Here is a 21052-nt window from a genome sequence, read left to right as displayed (position 1 = left end):
GCTGAGAGGAGTGGACGTTGCTCCCACCATCTTAGATTGTGGGTGGACAGTGGGATTCTCAAGAGCAGGACGAGGGATGGGAGGTATTGATTAGGCAACAACAGACTCCTCCTGGATGGGAAGTAGAAGAAGTCCCTATCACCCCAGCAGCAATCAGAAATGGGGCAGCCTGTTTGCATCTATGTGTGCTCCAAAGAGGTGGGAACGCACAACTGCTGCACAGAAACACCCACGGGCAAATGAGGGCTGAGAAATGACATTTCCTAAACTTCCAGCCACCCTGGCCTCTGACTGCTCCAAGTTATGCAAAGTCCCAGGGGACGGTGACTTCCTGGCTGGTTACAGGGGTGGAGGCAGCTGGAATACCTGGAGCTGTGTTTTAGAGAGTCCCTCCCCTGACCCCTAGAGAACAGGTAGGGGTGGGGAGGCAGGGTCTGGACATGGGGCAGGAGTTAAAAGGCTGAAGTTGTCCAGGTAAGAGACAGACGTGGGGATGGAGAGGAGGGAAGACATTTAAGAGAAATTTATTGGGCAGACTTAGATATTAGCCAAAGGATAAACATTTTAAGGTCTCAAATGAAAAGCCACAGATGCCTTGACTCTGGCCCTAAAATAAACTCTGATGCATTTTCTTTTCTTTTTTTCTTTTTATTTATTTATTTATTTTTTTGTTAAGACAGGGTCTCGTTGTGTCGCCTAGACTGGAGTGCAGTGATGTGAACACAGCTCACTGCAGCCTCAACCTCCTGGGCTCAAACGATTCTCCCATCTCAGCCTCCTCAACAGCTGGCACTATAGGCACATGCCACCACACCTGGCTAATTTTTGTATTTTTAGTACAGACAGGGTTTTGCTATGTTGCCCAGGCTGGTCTTGAACTCCTGGGCTCAAGAAATCAGCTTGCCTCAGCCTCTCAAAGTGCTGGGATTGCAGGCATGAGCCATCATGCCCAGCCTCCCAGACGCTTTTTCTTTTTCTTTCTTTCTTTTTTTTTTTTTTTTGAGATGGAGTCTCCCTCTGTTGCCCAGGCTGGGGTGCAGTGGTGCAATCTTGGCTCACTGCAACCTCCGCCTCCTGGGTTCAGGCGATTCTCCTGCCTCAGCCTCCCTGAGTAGCTGGGACTACAGGTGTGCACCGCCACGCCCAGCTAATTTTTTTTTTACTTTTAGTAGAGATGAAGTTTCACCATGTTGGCCAGGCTGGTCATGGACTCTTGACCTCAGGTGATCTGCCCGCCTCGGCCTCCCAAAGTGCTGGGATTACAGGCGTGAGCCACAGCGCCCATCCCTAGATGCTTTTTTAAAACTAATCCCTGATCTTGACTCCAGACTAAACCCTAGCCTTGGTCACACACTGAGCCCTGACCACACTCACATGCTGAGCCCCGACCCCACTCACATGCTGAGCCCCACCCCAGTCACAGGCTAGGCCCTGGTGCTGGCTCCAGAACGATCCCTCACCTGGGCCTGGACTAAGCCCTGACCTTTGTAGCTCGATGCCTTCTCTACCTCCCTTCCCGTCTGCTCCCTTCTAACCTAGGACCCTGTGTTCTAGCCAGGCTAATTTCTCTGCCACCACCCCTATGCTCATCCTCATCCTGATGCCTGGCCTAGAATTCTCTTCCACCTTCTCCTTCCTCTGCCTCCCCAGGGTGAGCTCTCCTTCCCTCCCAGCTCTGCAGGCTCTCCTGAGCTCTCTTCTTGGCATCATGGGACCTGGACCTCGACACCTGGGTGGCCACCACCTGTCAGTCATCCCACCAAAGGACAGTGCCTGGGACAGGCAGGCAGGCAATGAATCCACAAATGCTGACCCTACTGTGTGCCAGGCATGGGGCATAAAACGGAAAACGACATACTGGGTCCTCCTCTCATGGAGCCATGGCCTGGAGAGGGAAGGTGGATTTGTTAAACAGATGGCTGCCTATGGTTAATTAAATCATCACCAGAGTGCCGAGTGTGGTGAAGGAGGAGAGGAGGAGAGGGTGCCATGGGGTCGCATGATGGGTGCGGGGCTGGCCACGTCATAGAAGGCTTCTCCAAGTGGTGAAGCTGGACATGGAGAGGGTATCAGGTGGAGAGCGGGGAGGAGAGTTGAGGGTGAAAGCCCGTGTCTGGGCCCCGTGGCAGGAGCAGGCGTGGGGAGAGAAGTCTGGCCAGGCTGAAATAAAGGGTGCGAGGCCCAGGGCAGGAGCTGAGCATGAGGGCAGAGCCCTGGTTATGCTCCTCAAATGCCAGGCTGGGAAAACATGCTTAGGAGTTAATCTACATCTTCAGAGCAACGTGAAGTCCCTGAGGAGTTTTAAGCAGAGCATGAGGCTTGATGTGTTTTAGATGCCGCTCCAACTGCTGTGTGACGCGTGCAGTGGAAGGTGCCAGGGCAGAACCTGCTTAGCTGATAAACACAGGGGATCTTACTTGCAACCCCCACGGCCTGATGCCCAGTACCACCCCCGCCCTGCAGATGAGGAAAGGGGGCCTCACGCTGTGGAGGCACAGGCCCACGCTCAAACAGAGCTCAGCAGCAGAGAAGCTGGGGTAGGACCCAGGTGGCCTGACTCCAGGCCACAGGACTCATTCTCTGTGGTGAGGGGGCTGCTGTTGAGACCCTAGGGAGAGATGAAGCTGGTGATGGGGGAGGGTGGTTGGGATGCAGAGAAGGAGCTGTGGCTTTGAGGTAGGCATTGATGACACAGAGAGAGGTCAGGGATGGCTCCTAGTCTCTGGCCTGGGCATCTGGGAAGAGCAGAGGCTTGGAGTAGAGAAGAAAGGGCAGACTTCTCATTACAGACATGAGGGGCGTGGGGTGTCCAGAGAGGGATGAAATAAACCACCTGGAGCTGAGAGATGAGGTGGGGCTGCTGATGCTGTGCAGGCCCCACTGTGCAAAGATGGGCACAGAGCCTGTGGGCCTGGGTGGTGAAACCACAGCACTGGGGCCCCAGACAGAGGGAGGGTCAGGGGCGAGGCCCGGGCTGCTGGGGACTCCAGTGGCAGTGAGTGGGAAGAGAAGCCAGCAAAGGGGGGCGGGGGACTGGCCAGAGGGGCAGGAGGAACACCGCGAGAGTGCGGTCCTGGAGAACGAGTGAGCAGCCAGGAAGGGTGTGGTGACTGTCAAATGCCTACTGGAGCAGCACGGAGGGCACAGGGCCTCAGCCAGGAGCCACAGGCCCCAGTGACACCGGAGATGGGGAAGGTGGGCACAGATAAAAAGACATGTGGAGGTGCCAGGCCAGGGAGCTGAAACTCTTCTCATCTCAGAGGTGTCCCCCTCCTCCTGCTCTTCCCTCACACTGGGAGTTCTGATCCTGTGGGGTGGGAGCAGGGGGCGGTTCCTGCTGGGGGCCCACTGGCTGGTGGCCTGTGCTCCCTCTTGGGAGGGACCAGTGTGCGGGTCCTCCCTGGGTAGACCTACCTTTTCCTGGTACTGGCGCCGGGAGGAGTCCAGGGACTGGATGAGGGCAGTGGCGTGGCCGATGAACATGGCGTAGCAGGTGGCACCCACGATCATGCTGAGCATGGTGAGCCAGACGTCGGACATGCCCACGGGCGCCTGCCGCCCGTAGCCGATGCACAGCATGTGGCTCATGGCCTTGAAGAGCGCGTAGGAGTACTGCTTCCCCCAGGAGTTGTTCTGTGGACAGACGGATGGGTGGGGACGGTGGATGAGAGGGAAGGCCCTTCTCACTAGCAAGAAAAGGCCCTGCCACCTCCTCACCTCAAACTAACTTTCTCAGTGGCTGGGCCCAGGGCTCCCTAACCTTGCTGTTGGCCGAAAGCCTTGGGTGAGAGGCAGCCTGTGCTGCCAGCAAGCCCTCCTCTTGTGCCTTCCTCTTGCAATGGGGGCAGGGATCAGACTGGAAGCCCCAGTAAAGGTATGGGAGCCAGCGTGGCCCAGCCCCCATGGGGCAGCTTGGAGCCTCCTGGCTGGGTAGCAAAGGCCCCAGGCTGAGCCACCTCACTGTCCTTCCCTCGCTAAAACAGCTCCACCCCTCCAACCCCCTAAACAGCTGCCAAGTGAAGCCCATTTCCCCACTGACCTCAATTATAAAACCAGATATGCTTCCCTTGGGGGGACAAGCTCTGGCAGACTGAGCCGAAAAACACTGTCCTCATTTTGGATGAGCAAAAGTTAAAGCTGTGAGCTAATGGGCCTCCTGTATGAACCCTGCCCACCTCTGCTAGGGCTGCGGCCACCAGTTCTCCTCCCACTACCCCCAAGGCAGACTCTCTGGAACACACAAGGCGTGGGGACAGGAGGAGGGAAGCTCTTGGCTATTTTTGTCTATGAAGCCGGTAGGTGTCTCAAGGAAGGCTCAGCGTGGGAACACTGGGATCGGAAGGGCCATCTCTTGAATTTAGTGCATGTGTGGGCCTGCCACCCTCACATAGAGAGGACACTGCCCCAGATGAGAGCCAGTTGAACCAGACGAATGCCAGCACCGGCCACCTCTCTGGTGTCTTTCTGCTCACAGGGCAGATGCATGAGCCACAGTGTAGAAACCTACCCAGGCCCACAGAGCACCTGCCAGAGGCCCAGCCCCCAGGGGAAGGCGCGGGAGCCCGTGAGCCTCGAGCCATACTCAAGGTCAGCCAGACTGCCCTGAACAGAGCTGAGCTGGCTCCTTGGGTCTGATGGCTCAGTCTAGACTGGAGTGGGGACCAGGAGGGCTCATCCCCAGGTGTGGAAGAGACCTGGGTTCCCAGCCTTGGGGAACAGGGGCAGGCCCCCAGCGGCCTCCAGTCAGGGTTTCCGGCCTTTACTGCTGAGCCTCTGGGAACAGGGAATTCAATCCATATGGCCGATTCATTTACACTTAGCTCATCAAAAGGCTGTTTTGTAAAGGCCTGTTTGATGCTGAAAGATGCCTCAGGGTCTCTTTCACCTCTTCAAAGCTGATTTTTCCTCCCCTGGGGTCCTGGGAATTTGCCTTCAGAACAAACCAAACTGACTGGGAGGGAGCCTGGGAGAGGCAGGGGTTCACCAGAGACACAGAAAGGCTCATAGATCCAGCGTGTCTTCTGTCCTGCCTGGAGCCCACCTCATCCACAGGGGGACTGGAAACTCTGCCCTATGGCTTCCGAGGCCCCAAGTTCAACTTCTCTCACCCACCCTGACCCACTCGCAAGGTTGGAGGGATAGGGTGGGGTCAGGCCGCATCCTGCCTGCCCTCCCTATTGGGACTCCACCTGGGATCAGTATATGTTGGGGGGTCAGGGCAGCCCAGCTCTGCTGTTGGAGGAGAAAATGACCACGTATGATCTGGGAGTCTGCGTGGGCTGCAAATAGTACCCTTGAAGGCGTCTGTTTTCTTGGGCTCAGCTTTTTGTTTTTTATTTTTATTTATTTATTCATTTTGAGACAGGACCTTGCTCTGTCACCCAGGCTGAAGTGCAAGCGAGCTCAAGGGATCCTCCTGTATAGCCGGGACACCTGTGCTTGCCACTATACCCGGCTAATTTTTTAAAAATCAATTTTATTTATTTGTTGAAGTCAGGGGTCTCCCTATGCTGCTCAGGCTGGTTTACAATTCCTGGGCTGAAGGGATCCTCCTGCCTCGGCCTCCTAAAGCACTGGGATTACTGGTATGAGCCACTGCACCCAGCCTCAGGCTCAGCTTTTAAGGACTTGGCTTCTAAGGGACAGAGGCAGGAGGCCAGGAGCTGCCAGCCCAGCATTGCCACACCTGATACAACCCGAGGCCGCCCAGGTCTTAGTCTCCCTGGGTAAACTCAAGACGAAATACTGAGGCTCCCAGTTGCAATTGAGGCTGTGAGAAGGTGGAGGTACCAGCTCCCAACTGAGAGCTGTGAATGGATTCCTGGACTGGCAGCAAGCGATTGGGCCTGTACTGGGTAGAGCTATGTGCCCCTCGGCGCCGGACAGCACTCAGGGTCCCACATGCTGGAACTCAGAAGTTCCAAGTCCACATCTTGCCTCCCTACCTCTGGAGAGCCTGCCTATGGCCCAGAGAGGGGACCGGGCTGGGCGCACTCACCACCATGTTGTTGATGGACACCCAGCAGTCATCAGGGAAGTCCTGTAGCATGGGTACCAGGAACTGCAAGCAGCCGTCCCAGTGGCAGAGCAGGAGCATCATGCCGATGAGGTTCACGATGCGCACTACGGCGCTGGCCAGGTCGTAGGTCATGTGGAAGATCTGCCAGCAGAGGAGGAGAAACTGGCTGGGACAGGTGAGCGGCCAGGAGGGCCAGCGGCCACTTTCCCTGCCCTGGAGCTGCTGGTGGGCACTGCTCTGCCTTGACTCTGCAGGGCACCGACTCGGTGCAAGTCCAGGCTGGGGGTGGGATGGGAAAGCATCAGTCTAGGCCTCGGAAGAGGAAGACTGTAGGCTGCAGGGTCCCAGAGGGACATCTCCTGGCATCTGTACAGATGGGGGTTCTTCCTGAAAGGTCTAGCCATCCAGGACATGTGGAAGGACACCTAGAGCCCCACGCAGCCCAGAAGTGGGCAGAGAAGCCACTTTCTCAGCTTGCCTGGGGTGTGAGGATACCAGGGAGAAAAGCCTGCCAGCCTGAGGCTCCTCAGGGAACCAAAAGTCTACAGACATGCCAGGGGCGTGTTTCCCTAAATCTATCACTAAATTCTCAAGACTCACACAGGGTAGCCACGGAACTGCAGAGGAAGCGGCACAGGCTCACAGGCCCCAAGTTCAGCCAGACCTTGATCCCAAGCCCAGGTCCTACCCAGTTCCTAGCTGTGTAACCTTGTACCTCTCTGATCATGTTTTCTCATCTGGAAAATGGTGATAAAAATTCTTATCTGAGTGGGTTGTCAAAATGTCTAAATTATACATATAAAGTGCTTAGTAATGGGTAGAGGAGTGTTCAATAAATTACAAACCATTATTAATTGATAAGTTGTTATTAATAATTAATCTTCCTGATTGGTTAATATGTATTTGGGGGTAATGTTCTCCTTTACAGCACCCTCGACCCCAGCCCACTGCCACCAGCCCCTCTGTACTCCTGCAGCGCGGAGTGGGGGGCTGCAGTGTAGCTGGATAGGGCCAAGGTGGGCATATCCCAGCTCCCCCTCCTCCCAAAGCTACCATGCTGGGGTCCCCTTGGTGACAGGGCAGTGGGGGATGGAGAGGTGGAGGCAAGTCTAGAGGAAAGTCTCTGGAAGCTCTGGCCTTGCTTCTGTGGCCTGGGAGACTTTGGAGTGGGTCTAGCCACCCAGCCCCCATTCTCATCCCTCCATACTATTCCCAGGCAAAGACACCCCTCTTGGAGGGGGGTTTGGGTCAAATGCCACAGAGACCTAGTTTAAGCCCATTTCGGATGTGGAAACTAGGCCCAAACAGGCAGAGCTTAGATATGTCAGCCCCTGTCTACTGGTCTTCCAGCTACAGCCCTGTAGCTAGTGGCAGGATGTTCTGATACTAGTGACCAAAGATGAACACTTTTTGTCCACAGCTCATCACCTGCAGTCACCCCCACCTGTGGCCCCCATCAAGGGAATGACCCTGAAGGTTCCAGCTACAAAGCTCGGAGTCTTTCCAGGATGAAGTGGACAGTGAAAGGCTCATGGGGTCTGGTAGCTTAAGCTTGTCCCACCATTTCCCTGTGGCCCTGGTGACAGAGGGAACAACAGTGCCACACCTGACTGGACATGAAATTCCACAGCCATCCTCTATTTAAACTCACAAAAATCCTTCGCTGAAGATACTGTCCATCTGTTTTATACCAAGGCTCAGAGAAGTACAGGAACTTGCCCAAGCTCATGGTGGCAGTGGCAAGGCCAGATGTTGTAGCCAGGTCTGCCCGATTCTGAGGCCTGTAGCCACCATATTAGATTGTTAGATTGACCTAGTGAGGAAAGGGTAGCTCTCAGTAGTTCCATTTTGTGGATAAAACAACTCAAACCCAAAGTGGCTGAATGACATGCCCAGATTCACACAGCAAGCTGGGTCCAAGGCCAGGCGGGACTTGCCAGCTTCTCGCCTCCCCAGGCCCTGCACACTGTGATGGTGTAGACGGTGCTGTGTGCCCTGCAGCCCAGTACCACTGGGGCACAGACCAGCTCTGGGGCTGTCAGCGTTTGAGATCCTGGCTAAGCTGACACTGCTCAGCATCTGCCATGGCCTGGAAGGAATGGTGGGCCCTGGAGAGCAGGACAGTCTGTGGCTGGGCTGGGGCCTGGGTCTGGGACGCAGAGCAGATCTGATTATGAATCTGGGGTCTCTGGTCCATTTTCTGTGGCTGGTCGTGTTCAGGCACCTGTATCCTGAGACCGTGAGGCTCTCCCCAGCAGATCCCTGAGCACCAGAGCCCCCAGAACCAGCCGGGGGGGGAAGATCCCACCTTTGCCTCCTTAACACTTAGGTGAATGTGACATGTCTATGACTCTGGGCAAATCCTAACCGTTCTATGTCTTGGTTGACCAGGATGCCACTAGCTCCCCAGCTCACCCAACCCCCTGGGGTTTGGGTTTGGGGAGGGCGAGTGACACAGCACCATTCACAGTCTCAGAGCCGGCCATCCTCCGCACCTGCCTCCCCACCACCACAACTCAGCCACCCCCTCAAACAAGCTAGACATCTGCCCCCTGTTTTACAAGGTTGCTTGTGAATTAAACTAGCTAGCAAAGTGCTCTCTGCACACCTATCAGAGATGCAAGGGTGGGGCCATTATTATTAAGCTCCTTCACTTCCCAGCTGCTAGGGACTGCACCTTTGTGTCCCTCCCAAATTCCTATGTTGAATTCCTAACCCTCGAGGTGATGGCATTTGGAAATGAGGCCTTCGGAAGGTCATCAGGTCATGAAGTTGGCACCCTTATGAGTGGGATGAGTGCCCTTATAAAAAGAGACCAGACAGAGACGATCTCTCTTTGTCCTGTGAGGGCACAGGGAGAAGGCAGCTGTCTATAAGTCAGAAAAAAAAAAGGCCTCACCAGAAGCCCCCGTGCTGGCACTCTCAACCCAGACTGCCAGCCTCCAGAGCTGTGGGAAGTAGTATTTGTTATTTCAGCCCTCCAGCCTCTGGTGTTTATGTTGTCGCAGCCTGAGCCGACTGAGGCACCAACCTTCAGAACCCAGCCCTCTGCCACAGACAGGAAAGCTGCGCAGGAGGCCAAGGGTACTGGAGGCACAGACGGAGCCCGTGGGGGCAGGACGGCAGCCTCCCCGAGGCACATGGCCGAGTGCTGAGCTGGGGTAATGAGGCAGGCCTGCCCCAGGGTTGGAGAGTCCAGGACAAGGGGCAAATCAAGTTCTACAAGCCACAGATTTGGATATTTAAAGTCGTAAGTCAAGCCAACAAACTGTTAAAGAAAATATATTCTATTCTCCTACCTTGACAGAAGGCACCATCATAAGGCCCTGGAGGGCCAGGCTTGAAATGAGAACTCTTAGAAAACCACACCAGAGCACAGCCCACCTCCCTTCTCTTTCCTGACTGTGCCCCCCAGCAGAGGACCCTGGCCCACAGCCAAGCCACCTCCATGCCACTCCTGCAAACAGCCACTTGTAAGTGGGTCAAGGGGTGGGCACAGAGGCAGGATGGTCCCCTCAGGACACAGCCTGGGAAGGGCCCTGCACAGGCCTTGACAGCAAGCTTAGAGGTGTCTGTGCCAGGAATGCTGGGTACCCAAGTGTGGTCAAGAAAGAGTTGCAAAGAGCCCCCAGACTCCTCACTGTGGGGAGGGGAGCCCTCCGGAGTGTGGGCCAGTGGGGTCCTTCTTTCCTGGGTCTCGGGGCAGTACCCTCAGAAAGACCCAAATGTCTATGCCATGTCCCCTGGAAGTCAGCCTGTGTCAGTGCCCAAGAAAGGCTCCCCTCCCTATGGGGGTCAGGGAGGAAAGTCTTGCCCTTGCTTGCCCAGAGCTCATAGTCTGGCTGGGGAAGGAAGCCGTACCCAAGAAAGGGACTTGGGAACATGTATATAGAAACCCAGCAACAGAGGAAGGCAAGCAGGGCACAATGGGGAGGTCAGTAGAGAGGCTGGTCCAGGCTCAGAGCACCCCCAGCCCAGATGTTGCTGTGTGGCTGGACAGCACGGCTGGTAGCAGAGCCCACAGCCACAAGCATGCCGTTCTCCTCCCACCCCTGGCTTGTCAAGGCAGCAGGAATTCTGCTGAAAGTTTCTTTAGTTGCGGAGGGTATCAAAGTCTAGGGCATCTCTGGAAGCACCCTGAGTGGGGTCTCCCTGGCAAAAGGGCTCCCCAGGATGCAACTGTGTTGCCCCCATCACAAGGGGCTGTGGAGACCGGCAATGCTCCTCCTCTGATGGAGGCAACCTTCCCTGTGCTCCTCTTTCAAGCCCTGGGATACCCCCAGTTCCTTGCTTCTGTCATGCCTAAGACACACAGATGAACTCTAAGAGTAACACAAATTGGCTCATATATCCAGCTGTCTCGGTCTATCTCTGCGTGGACACAACCAAAACCTGTTTCCATCTCACAGCTGGTGCTGCTGTTCGTGAGGCTGAGCAACAAAAACCCACCAGCCAGCCATGAGTGAGTCTCTCAAACCTCCCCACATCCCATCAATCCAGGTGGTTTTGGCTCTACTGCCTAAGTGGACATCTCAAAGCCATTTATTTCCCTCCAATCCCAATATGACCCCAATCTAAACACCCCCAAGATGAGAGCCCCAACCTCTTGATGAGGCTCCCCACCCCTCCAAGCCATGCTCAACCAAGCAGCTAGAAAGACCTCTTGGAGACATAAATCAGACCATGTCACTCTCTTACTATAAACCTTCCAATGACTTCCCACTGCACCCGTGAATACACTCCAACTGCCGACTGTGGCCCTCGGCATCCTGGCTCCCAACTACCAGCCTCCCTAACTCTGCCCAAGGCTATCTCTGGCCACAGCGGCCTTCCTTCATGTCCTTGAATGCCCCAGGCCAGTTCGCGCTTGGCCCAGGCCCTCAGTACGGGGCTTGCTCTTCCATCTGCCTGCGTGCTGCCTCCAGCTCCTTCTTGTCATCCTGTCTTGGCTCAAAAGCCACTTCCATGGAAAGGAAGGACACTGGATCCCTGTGTGTGACACAGCCAAGGGCCCTCCCTTCCCATTCTCACTGTGACTCTTGGCCCTGATGTATTTCCTTCCTGGAGTTCTCACCATCTGAAATGACATTCACTGACTTGCGTGCTGCTGTGCGAGGCAGGGCTCTTCTCTATTTCTCACTTCTGTGTTCCTCCATGCTTAGCACAAGCAGGCATCAAAAATATCTGCTGATTGCCTGAATAAAAGTGCATACATCTAAATGAATGAGTGGGTACCATATGGGAGCTCAAGGAAGCCTCTGGGCATGGCTAGAAAGAGTCCCAGACTGTCACAGGCCACAGTAACTGCTCCTTTGGTCAGATCACGCTGGGCCTTAAAGACCGAGCATCGAGGGTGGCATGTTTTCCTGCAATGAATTCCTTTCCTTCTGCATCACCTTTTTCTTTTCATTACTCCTTTTCTTCTAAGATCAGGTACTTGTCTAATTTTGCCTTTATTGTGATCTCAGCAATGAACACGGCACAGAGCATGTGGTAAGGTTTCAGGAAATGAGAAGGGCTTCGTGATGAAGGTGAAGGCGATGGTGACAGTGATGAGAATGGTGGTCAGCAGGGCTTCTGCTAGTGTAGACAGTGGAAGAACAAAAAGGTACCCGCTCTGGGCAGACGCAGCCCACAGGGAACCTGCCCTTGTCCCTGTGGGAAGAACCAAGGTGTCTTCTCCTGCAGGGGACACAGACTTCCGTGTCCTACTGAGAGCATGGTGGTGGTGAAGCCTGGGACTGCAGTGAGGAGGACTGTGGGCACTGGGGTGGTGGGTGCGGGTGGGAGGGCTGGAGAGGTGTGTTTCAGATGGTTTTTAGACACCACAAAGCTGGAGCACCAACAGTGCACAGTCTGAGCTGCCTGGGAAGAGCTGGTGGGGGCACATCCATTCAGGTTAGGGGGTACCCTAGATTTGAGGACACTCACCTCGCCTGCACCACTCTCCAGCACCTGGGAAGTGGTTGCTGAGAACAAGGCTGGACGTTGCTGGGAGAGGCTGCTAAACACTGGTGTGTCCCCACTGTTGGCTAGGGCCACAGGCCACCGGAGAGTCAGTTGCACCAGGCAAATATTTGCCTTGCTCTTTATATTTCATTAGAACTCCCTCTTACGATGTTGGTTCTGACTGCAGGGGTTGAGCACCTTCATTTCCAGGCCACTGCAAGCCTTGCCCATCAGGCGGTCCAGGCAGCTCACTCTGCCACACATGGAACTTGGGGAAGCCCTGCTCTCACTCCTTCTGCAGTTTCTCAACTGCAGTGCAAGGACAGAGCCACTGCCTTTTCCACCCCGAGCCTCAGTTTCCTCATCTGTGGAATGGGTCAGTAATTGCCAGCTCTCAAGGCTATCACGGGGGTCAGGTGAGATCATATCCACCACTGGCACATGGTAGGCACTCAGGACATGTTGGTTCCTTTCCTTCCCTCTCTTTCCCAGCCCTCCAAACAAAGAGTTGATTTCTCAGCCCCGAGGAGAGGCCAGAAATTGGAGGTCTGGCTGCTGCTGTTTCCACCAAGGCCTCTTCCTGAGGCCTGATTGAATCCTCTCCTGTGGATTCATTTTCTTCTCATGGAAGAGCAACTTCCACCTGTGTCTCAAGAACAAGTGTCTGCATTGAAGACAGCAACCCCAGGCCTGGCAGAACAGGCTGCTGCACATGCATTCTGGGTGCAGCCTGAAGGCAGCTGCACTGAGGGTCATGCCGGGTCCCTTCCTGGATGCAGGAGACAGGGCCAGTACCCACGCCCCAGGACCTCTCCTCGTGTCATCTCCACTTCTCGCAGATGCCAAGCACCTGATTCTGAGATGAGGCAATCAAGGTCCACAGGACGAGGGGACTCATCAGAGGCCACACAGCAGCCCCGGCTGGCCTTCTGCCTCCAGCCCCTCTTTGGCCACTTCAGGCTGCCGAGGGAGAGGAGAGACTTCTGGGATGGGTCACTGGAGTGCTGAGCCTTGCAGGGTAACGTCCAAAGAGGGGTAACCATGGTTTCTAACAATAGCCTCCATGCCTGGAACAAGCTCACACCTCAGAGGGAGGGAGGAGGCATGGCTGCAGAGGCTCGGGAGGAAGTCTGCTGACCAAGATCGCCCAGGATGGAGGCAAGAGGCTTGCGTCCTCCAAGATGGCGGTCCACCTACGCTGACTCACAAGACTGCCTGACTGCCACCAACACTTAGGAGATCTCCTGGGGGCCTGGTCTGGGCCCGGCTGGGGGAGGCAGTAGAAACCTGGGGTCAGGAGTCTAGCTTCTTGCAGCTTCACCAGGCAGCCCATGGCAAGCTTTCCACAGTCTGTGGGAGGCAAGCTCCCTAGCCCTACCCCAGGGCATCCTCCTTCACGTTCCGTGAGCTACAACAAGGTCTTCAGAATCAGCTAACATAAACCTTGCCAAGGCAGATGGGAGCTGGGGACTGGGCCCCAGGGAGCCAGAGCTTCAGAGAACATCATTATGTACCTGACAAGTGGGGAAACTGAGGCCCAAAGGAGGAAAAAGACTCATGGAGGGACTTGAAAGAGGAGACTAGGGCAGGGTTTTCTGTACTAAATACTCTCCTCAGCTGTCATGTGGACCTAGGGCTTCAAAGGGTCTTTCTGCTACTGCCTCTGGGCCAAGCAGAGGTGGGAGAAGCCCCTGGGCTGGAGTGGCCTGCTATGGTCCTGGTGACGGGTTCCTGGGGCCAGCTGGGAAACCCCAGTCCAATCTCAGGGGTCCAGTGAGAGCCCCAGGCTGGCCGGTGTGCCCGGCAGAAACTAGCTCAAAGCAATTTTCTCCCCAGCTGGTAGGAGAGAGAAGGGTTTGTGTGTGGAAGGGTGAGAGTCATCCATCTGGCCTCCTGGGATCTCCTTCCTCCCCACGAGATGGGGCAGCACGTCTAGTTCAGAGGCCTGACCCAAGGCCTCCTGGGGCCTCTGCCTCCCCCAGAGAAAGGCCAGGACCAGCACCTGACCAGTTCTGGGTGCCCAAGAGGGTGGCCAGGCCAGGGTGGCAGTGGGGACAGGAGCCCTGGGCCTGAGCTACCAGGATGCATAATGTGGGGACATGAAAGACAAGCTTAGCTCCGACCCAGGACTCACCCTGTCCAGCCACTGGCATCTCTGCCAACCCCTACAAAGGACTACAGCCCCCAGGCCCTGGAGGAGTAAGGTCAGCCCCTGGGAGGCTGAGGCCTGGAGACATGAATGGATGCTGGAGGAGGGAAAGAGCTGGCGTGTCTCTGCTTTTCATGACAGTCTAGCTGTGGGTCCAAGACATGCAGAAGGGTGGGGGTTTCTCAGGGTCTGAGGGAGCCAACCTGGTCCTACATTTCCACCTGGGACGGAAACCAGGAGACAAGTGTGTCAGAGCATGAGGGGAAACATGCCTCCATCCTTCCTTCACAGTCCCTCAGAGTGGACCCAGCCGCCACCCTCCAGAGTCACTGTCCCCTCTCAGCCCTCAGCTCAGACCACCTGCCACATCTCTGCACATCTCTGTCCCACAGGCACCTCCAACTCAACCTGTTGCACAGATCTCCTCCCCTGCCACTGCCCTCCCACTCTCTGCCAACGGTCGTCCTAGTCCTTTGATCCCAGCGCCCACCCAGGTCAGCACAGGTGGGTGCCCAGCAAGCACTTGCTGGACTGAATGAAGTCCAGTCCCCCGTGGAGGCACCCCAGCCATGAAAGGAAACAATCATAGAATCAAAGTCATTCCCTTTCCATCTGAGAAGGCGGGAAGTGCATGGAACCGGGAGATAGGAGGCCTAGGCCAAAAGCCCTACCACTGGGGCGGCTGGCCTTTCTGATCTTCAGTTTCCTCACTTGACACATGAGGATCATAAATCTTGCCCCGTTTCTCTTGCCAGCTAAGTATGAGGAACCAAGGAAATGTTACTAAGACAACTTGGTGGGGAGGGAGGTAGGGGTGTGTGTGTGTGTGTGTGTGTGTGTGTGTGTGTATATTATAAATATAAATAACATCTATTTATTTATTTTTTTGAGACGGAGTTTCACTCTTGTTGCCCAGGCTGGAGTACAGTGGTGCAATCTCCGCTCACTCTGCAACCTCTGCCTCCTGGGTTCAAGTAATTCTCTTATTTCAGCCTCCCAAGTAGCTGGGATTACAGGCGCCCACCACCACGCCCGGCTAATTTTTTGTATTTTTAGTAGAGACGGGGTTTCACCATATTGGCCAGGCTGGTTTTGAACTCCTGGCCTCAAGCAATCCACCCATCTCGGCCTCCCAAAGTGCTAGGATTACAGGCGTGAGCCATCGCGCCTGGCCAGGGGGGACACATATTAAACAGTTCTTCTGCACCAGGCTTCATGCTAAGGCTTTATAAACATCAGGTACAACTTATACCCATTTTGCAGATAAAGAGACTGAGGCACAGAGAGGCAAAGCGGACCCAAAGCTACATGCTAGGCAGTGTGGAGCTGGGATTTTAACTTGGGTCTTAAATGCCATTTCACTACACCAGGGTGGGACAGCCCACACTATGTGCTGGGGGCCAAGAGAGCTAGCTGGATTCTGTCCCAGTTCTACCAGAGGTCTAACTCCATGACCTTGGGAGAGTCACAGCCCTTCTCTGTCAGCATAAGTAATGTGAATTTTCCAAGCCAAAGAGAATTTCTGCCATGGAGGGACGCTGCCAAACTGGTGCACACACTTCTCCTGTGGCACGTGCGTTCATGACGCCTCTGACCTGAATCTGCCCGTGCCTCTACCATCAGCCATAGGTGCTGCCAGCCGAGGCCCAGGCTGCTGCTGGGGGTGAGGGTGGGGGGCTTCATGTTCTGAACATGGGAACTTCTGCCAGGCAAGCAGGGGTCCTAGAGGCTGGGAAGTCAGCCACACAGCACAGGGATGGAGCGGGAAATGGCCCTCCATGGAAGCTTGTCCCACCCACAGGTGGCATGACCCCAAGGTGGGCTGTCTCACAGAGAAAGTAGGCCCTCCAGGCTGGCCTGCCTGCCGCTGCTGCCAAGTCGTGTAACTTGGGTGGGTGGCAGACACAGACTGAAGCACTTAGCAAGGTCAGTTGCCCTTCCTCCCAGCAAAGCCCTTAGCTCCTCTGCTGCAGACAACTGCTTCAGCCCATGGATGAGTGAGGTTTGTTCACAACGGAATTGGCCTGCCCAGTTCTTTTTCAATGTTTTATTTTCCTCCTGTAGCCAGTGTTCACAGCCCCTAGGATCCCTTTACAGTTTCTGAGCACAAGACTCCAGCCTGCCTGCGTGATTTCACTCTCTATAGCCAGCAGCCGCACCTTTTGTCAGAGGCCTGCCCGGGCTGCTGGAAACTGCTTTGGCTGCGAGTGCTGAGGGCTGGCAGTGCCTTGAACCAATGACTGACAGGTAAGGGGATATAAACATTCCAACTCCCTTGCCCTGACTGGGACAACTCCAAGGTGTGGCGCACACTATCCTCAGATCCCATAGAGCTGAGGCAAACAGCCCTCCACAGGACACCCTCCAATGTCCAACCATTGCTTGGCTTCCTGCCTTTCCCTGTCCCTCTCCCCAATCCCCTTACCAGATTTTCCTGGGAATGCATCCCCAAAACATCCCTTTCATGCACATCGTTGTCTCAGGTTCTGCTCAGGAAGAACCCAAACTAAGAGAGTTGCCAACAAAATTTGTACAAAAATCCAGATTTCCATTTCTCATAATGCTATAGATCTAGCAACCCTGGGCCCATTTCCACTTGACAAAAATTAGCTGGAGCTGCATAGAGGCCACCCAATATAACGGAGATGTTCTCTAATTCTTCTCATCCACCACACTGTCTACTGTCCCCCAGCTGGCCCTTTTCGCCCATCCCTATTCCCTGCCTGTCCCCAACAAGCTTATGGGTTTATAAACCCTACAACATAACGCAGTGGTTAATAATGTGGGCTCTAGAGGTGATTGGCTTAAGTTCACATTCCAGGTTCAAAAATTACTAATTGTGTAACCTTGTATAAGTCACTTAATCTTTCTGTCTGTTTCTTCATGTGAAAAATGAGTATATACATGTACCTATATGGTTCCCCCTATAGCTGTTACAGTCTTCATTGAGATACTGCATGTAAAGTATCCAGCACATGATAAGAGGTCAAGAAATTACTAGTATTTGTCCTCTTGGAGCAGGTGTGCCTGCCACGATCTGAGAGCCCATGTTCAATTATCTGAGGTTCCCTGCCAGTTCCTCACTCCCTCTGTGGGGAGTGGCCTTTCCCCCAAGAGGTTTGCACTGACCACTTACCTCTTCCCACTGGTGGATATATCGAATGAGGCGGGAGAGGCGTAACAGGCGTAAGAGGCTGAGGATCTTCGTGAAGCGGACGATGCGCAGGGCCCGGGCAGTCTTGTAGACCTCCGAGTCGATGCGTGTCTCCACAATGAGGAAGATGTAGTCCACGGGGATGGAGGAAATGAAATCTACCATGAACCAGCTTTTCAGGTACTTCATTTTAATCCGCTGCGGGTCCAGGATGATCTCTGTGTTGTCCTCCACCACGATCCCTGTGCGGAAGTTGAGGACCAAGTCGATGAGGAAAAATGTGTCTGACACCACATTGAAGACAATCCAGGGTGTGGTGTTCTCATCCTTGAAGAAGGTGATGCCCACAGGAATGATGATCAGGTTTCCCACCATCAGCAGCAGCATGGTCAGGTCCCAGTAAAATCTGCCCAGAGACACAGGGGTCAGTTGCCAGGAGAAGAGGGAGGACAAGTTACAGACTAAGGGAGGAAGATCTGAGGGACAGCACCTGGGAGACAGAAGTCTTGGGAGGTTCCGAGACAGGAAGATAGGCACATGGGTACCAGGGCAAGATGTGGAGATTGGCACAGGGAATGACACAGTAAGAGGCTCTTCATTCACTAAGGGTACCCTCCATGCTGCCCTTCTGTGAATTCCCCCGAGACCCAATGACAAGCTTCCTCCTCCCATCCCCAGCCCACAGTGAGAGTCAGGCTGAAAGGCAAATCAGTGACACTCAGAGAGAAGCAAGAGGCTGTTTTAGCAAAAGGAGCAGCTCACCCCACGCCACCCCAGGCTCAGGCTAGGCTGTCCCATCCTCCCTGAGGGTTAGCTGTGGCTTGAGACGGGCTGTCAGGGAGATATTCCACAGACCACGACCAAAGAGCAGGGGAGGTACAGACATGACTCGGGCGCCTGGGAGGCAGGAGGCCCAGGCTCCAGCCCCAGCTTTGTCATCAACATGCTGTGTGACATCCGGTAGGGCCTCCCTACTCTGGGCCTCAGTTTCCTCACTGTGTAATGAGTCCTATCATTCTGATCTGGCCCTCTCCCACACTGGTTCTCTGGCATCCCCCTTTAGTCCATCCCCTATAATCAGAAAATGTCTGACCATCTCCTTCCCTCAGAGGTTTGCATCCTAACATGGGGGTGTGGAGGGGGAGAGATAGCTTCAAAACAAGAAGAATAAATGGGGGGATTTCAGGCACCAGTGAGATACCAATCAATGTGATAGAAAGAGACCAGCCCAGGGCTTCCAGAATCATTTCTCCTAAGGCCTCAGGCACCTTCAAGTCGTTTGTAGAGGAGGCCTCAGGGCAAAGCCTCGGAGAAGTTGAGCAGCATGAGGAGGAGGCACAACGCCAACTCACAGGTCCGCGCTGGGTTTCTCCCAACTCACCAAGCAGGGGGCCTTCTGGAGTGTGGAAACAACACACGTGGCCAAGACCCCAATCCAGAAGGCATGGCCAATTATTCCCAGGGACCCTGCCCAAGTACCAGCCATCCCAGGGCTGGCCCCAAGACCGAAAACTTGCACTGCAGAGCTGTTTCCCTCTGCTGTTAATTTAGACATTTACACAATAACAGATAAAGGTATTAAGTCAGGCAGAAATAAGCATGTCTTCTCCCAGGAGAAATAACCTTTCCACCATCTTTGATTCTTTACTGCAGGGAAGCCAGGAGGAAGAAAGTGGGAAAGAAAGAGATAAGCTTTCCTCCAGTCTTCAGAGGGTCTCACTGTAAACCAAAGTGCCCCTGCCTGCAGAGGTCCAGGTTGCAAAGAAATTACTTCATAGCAAATTGTTTGTTTGTTTGCCAGACTCAAAATGGGGCTGTGAGTCAAGGAGAGGGTAGGGCCTGTTTTGCTGAAGGTGGGTGAGGCGGCTGTCCTACATCACACTGCGTGGCAAAGGGCAGTTTCCAGAGAGTCAGCTTTTCTGCAGCTCCTTTGAAAGCCAAGCTCTTCAGGGCTTCAAGACAGGGCCTTATGGGGGATAAGGCCGGATGCCAAGAGGCCAACTTCAGCTCCTCTCTACCCCATGACCCACCACTCCTTTCTGTGGCCCCAGTACCCATATGCCAGCTGAGAGAACCCAACTAAGGCCTGAGGACCCATCCTCAGCTTCACACTTCACTACAAAGAATGCAGCACACCTGCTAATGAGTCATGGGCCCCAGGAGGATGGTTTCAGCATCTATGGGGTGCCCTAGAGCCGTGCATGCTCTACCCAGCCACATAGACCTCACTCAAAGACAGCTGTGTACACTCATTAGATGCCACATGCAGGTATCCCCATTCACACGCACAGTGCACAAACACCCCTCTATACACTCTGCTGTCATCCCTCTTCATTTAATCTCTTGGGAAAAACAAAAGAAAACAAATTTTTTTAACTGTGCATAGAAAGGCCACTGAGGGCTATGTGGCCCTCTGTACATAAAGCTAATAATACACCCAGGCTGGAGGAGTTTCTAAAATTAACAGAGCGGGTGCAAGGCGGCTGGGAATGCTGACTCGGGCGGGCCTGCCACTCCAACGGGTTTCTACACTCTCCCCAGCTCTAGTTCCCTCAATTATAGTCCAAATTTGAGAGCGTAATTAACAGGAGAATGTTTGCATTTAGTGGTCTTCATAAAACTAAATTGCATAAGGCAAAAACACCCATTTCCTCGCACTCTGACTAATGGTTTCAATCTTGAGCTTCCAGATGCTCAGGGATATTTCCAGCACTCGATCTGGGCTGGGGTCGGGATCCTGGATCATTCTTTCCCACAAACCACTACCCTGGAACATCACAGAGCTGCTGGAGAGACAGTATAATATGGTGGGAGGAGAGATGGGCCTGAAGTCAGGGTTCGATTCCTGCTCCATGGTTTACTAGCAAGCCACTTTACCATGCCACACCTCAGTTTTCTTATCTGCTCAATGAGGATAACCACAGTACCTGACTAGCAGCACTGTCATAAGGAGGAAATCAATTGATTTCTGTCAAATGCTCTGACCTATGCCCAGCTACGTTATGAAATGAGTAAATAAATCATTAAAATCAATAAATTTGCAGGAAAGAGGTAAGAGGGAGGAAGATCAAATCTCCCAGAGAAAAGCCACAGCAAAACATCTGCTGGGAGTGGGATCACAGAGGAGCCTGTAATAGACCCAGGAAAGCCAGTAGCAGGAGGCAAGGGCTACAGAGTCCCCCCAGCAATCAGATGACAGACCTATTTGCCTCAGCACACAGATGCCCTCACCTCCAGAGACTCATGGTCTGGTCAGAGCACAAGGCTTGGATAGAAGGCAACTGGGCAATGGTGTAAGAAACCATCCCAATGAGCCCGGGTATCCGTAAAAAGCCCAGGTATCCATAAAAATGGGATCCCGGTGGCCTAGAAGGGTGAGGCCGGGAAAGTGCTTCTGGAGGAGGTGACAGGAGTTGGGTTTTGGGAACTGCCCTTGGCTTCTGGACTACCTTTCCTTACTCCTTGCCAGATGCTTGCACAGATGTCCGAAAGCCAGGCCCTGCCAGAGCCAGATATGACGTTCAACACCACGGACAGCGCCCAGCACACCTGCCAGCCCCGTCGTTCAGTGGGTTTAGCCAGGGGAAGGTGGCAACAGCTTCTACACTGGCATCCTCAGCTTGCTGGCCCCTCTTCATTTCCAATCCTGCTGGTCGAAGCATCTCAAGTGATGCCTTAATATCTCTGGGCATTTTTACTGGGGGCTCCTTGGTGACTGAAAAGTCTTTATTTGTAAAGACCCCAAAACACCTCACATGTATAGAGCACTTACTTTGGTTTT

The 21052-nt window shown here is 54.1% G+C and overlaps 1 protein-coding gene and 1 long non-coding RNA gene across 2 annotated transcripts in view; one reads left to right on the top strand and one right to left on the bottom strand.

The window, feature by feature from the left end:
• HCN4 (hyperpolarization activated cyclic nucleotide gated potassium channel 4) overlaps window positions 1–21052 on the bottom strand; it is a 51548-nt gene that overhangs the window by 8919 nt on the left and 21577 nt on the right. Inside the window, exons 2-4 of the mRNA XM_055277853.2 lie at window positions 17254–17677; window positions 5999–6160; window positions 3415–3633 (exon numbers count right to left, since the gene is read on the bottom strand). Coding sequence (XP_055133828.2) covers window positions 3415–3633; window positions 5999–6160; window positions 17254–17677 — 805 coding nt within the window. The remainder of the gene's footprint in view (window positions 1–3414; window positions 3634–5998; window positions 6161–17253; window positions 17678–21052) is intronic.
• Window positions 9109–19053, top strand: LOC134736779 (uncharacterized). The gene is made up of 6 exons (XR_010121025.1): window positions 9109–9180; window positions 9327–9492; window positions 14873–14925; window positions 16182–16364; window positions 17139–17451; window positions 18925–19053. It is a non-coding gene; the product is annotated as an uncharacterized lncRNA (long non-coding RNA).

The sequence above is a fragment of the Symphalangus syndactylus genome, chromosome 5 (assembly GCF_028878055.3).
Source record: "Symphalangus syndactylus isolate Jambi chromosome 5, NHGRI_mSymSyn1-v2.1_pri, whole genome shotgun sequence".
NCBI lineage: Eukaryota > Metazoa > Chordata > Mammalia > Primates > Hylobatidae > Symphalangus > Symphalangus syndactylus.
The sequence above is the reverse complement of the archived record's forward strand: the minus strand, read 5'-3'. Positions and strand labels throughout refer to the sequence as shown.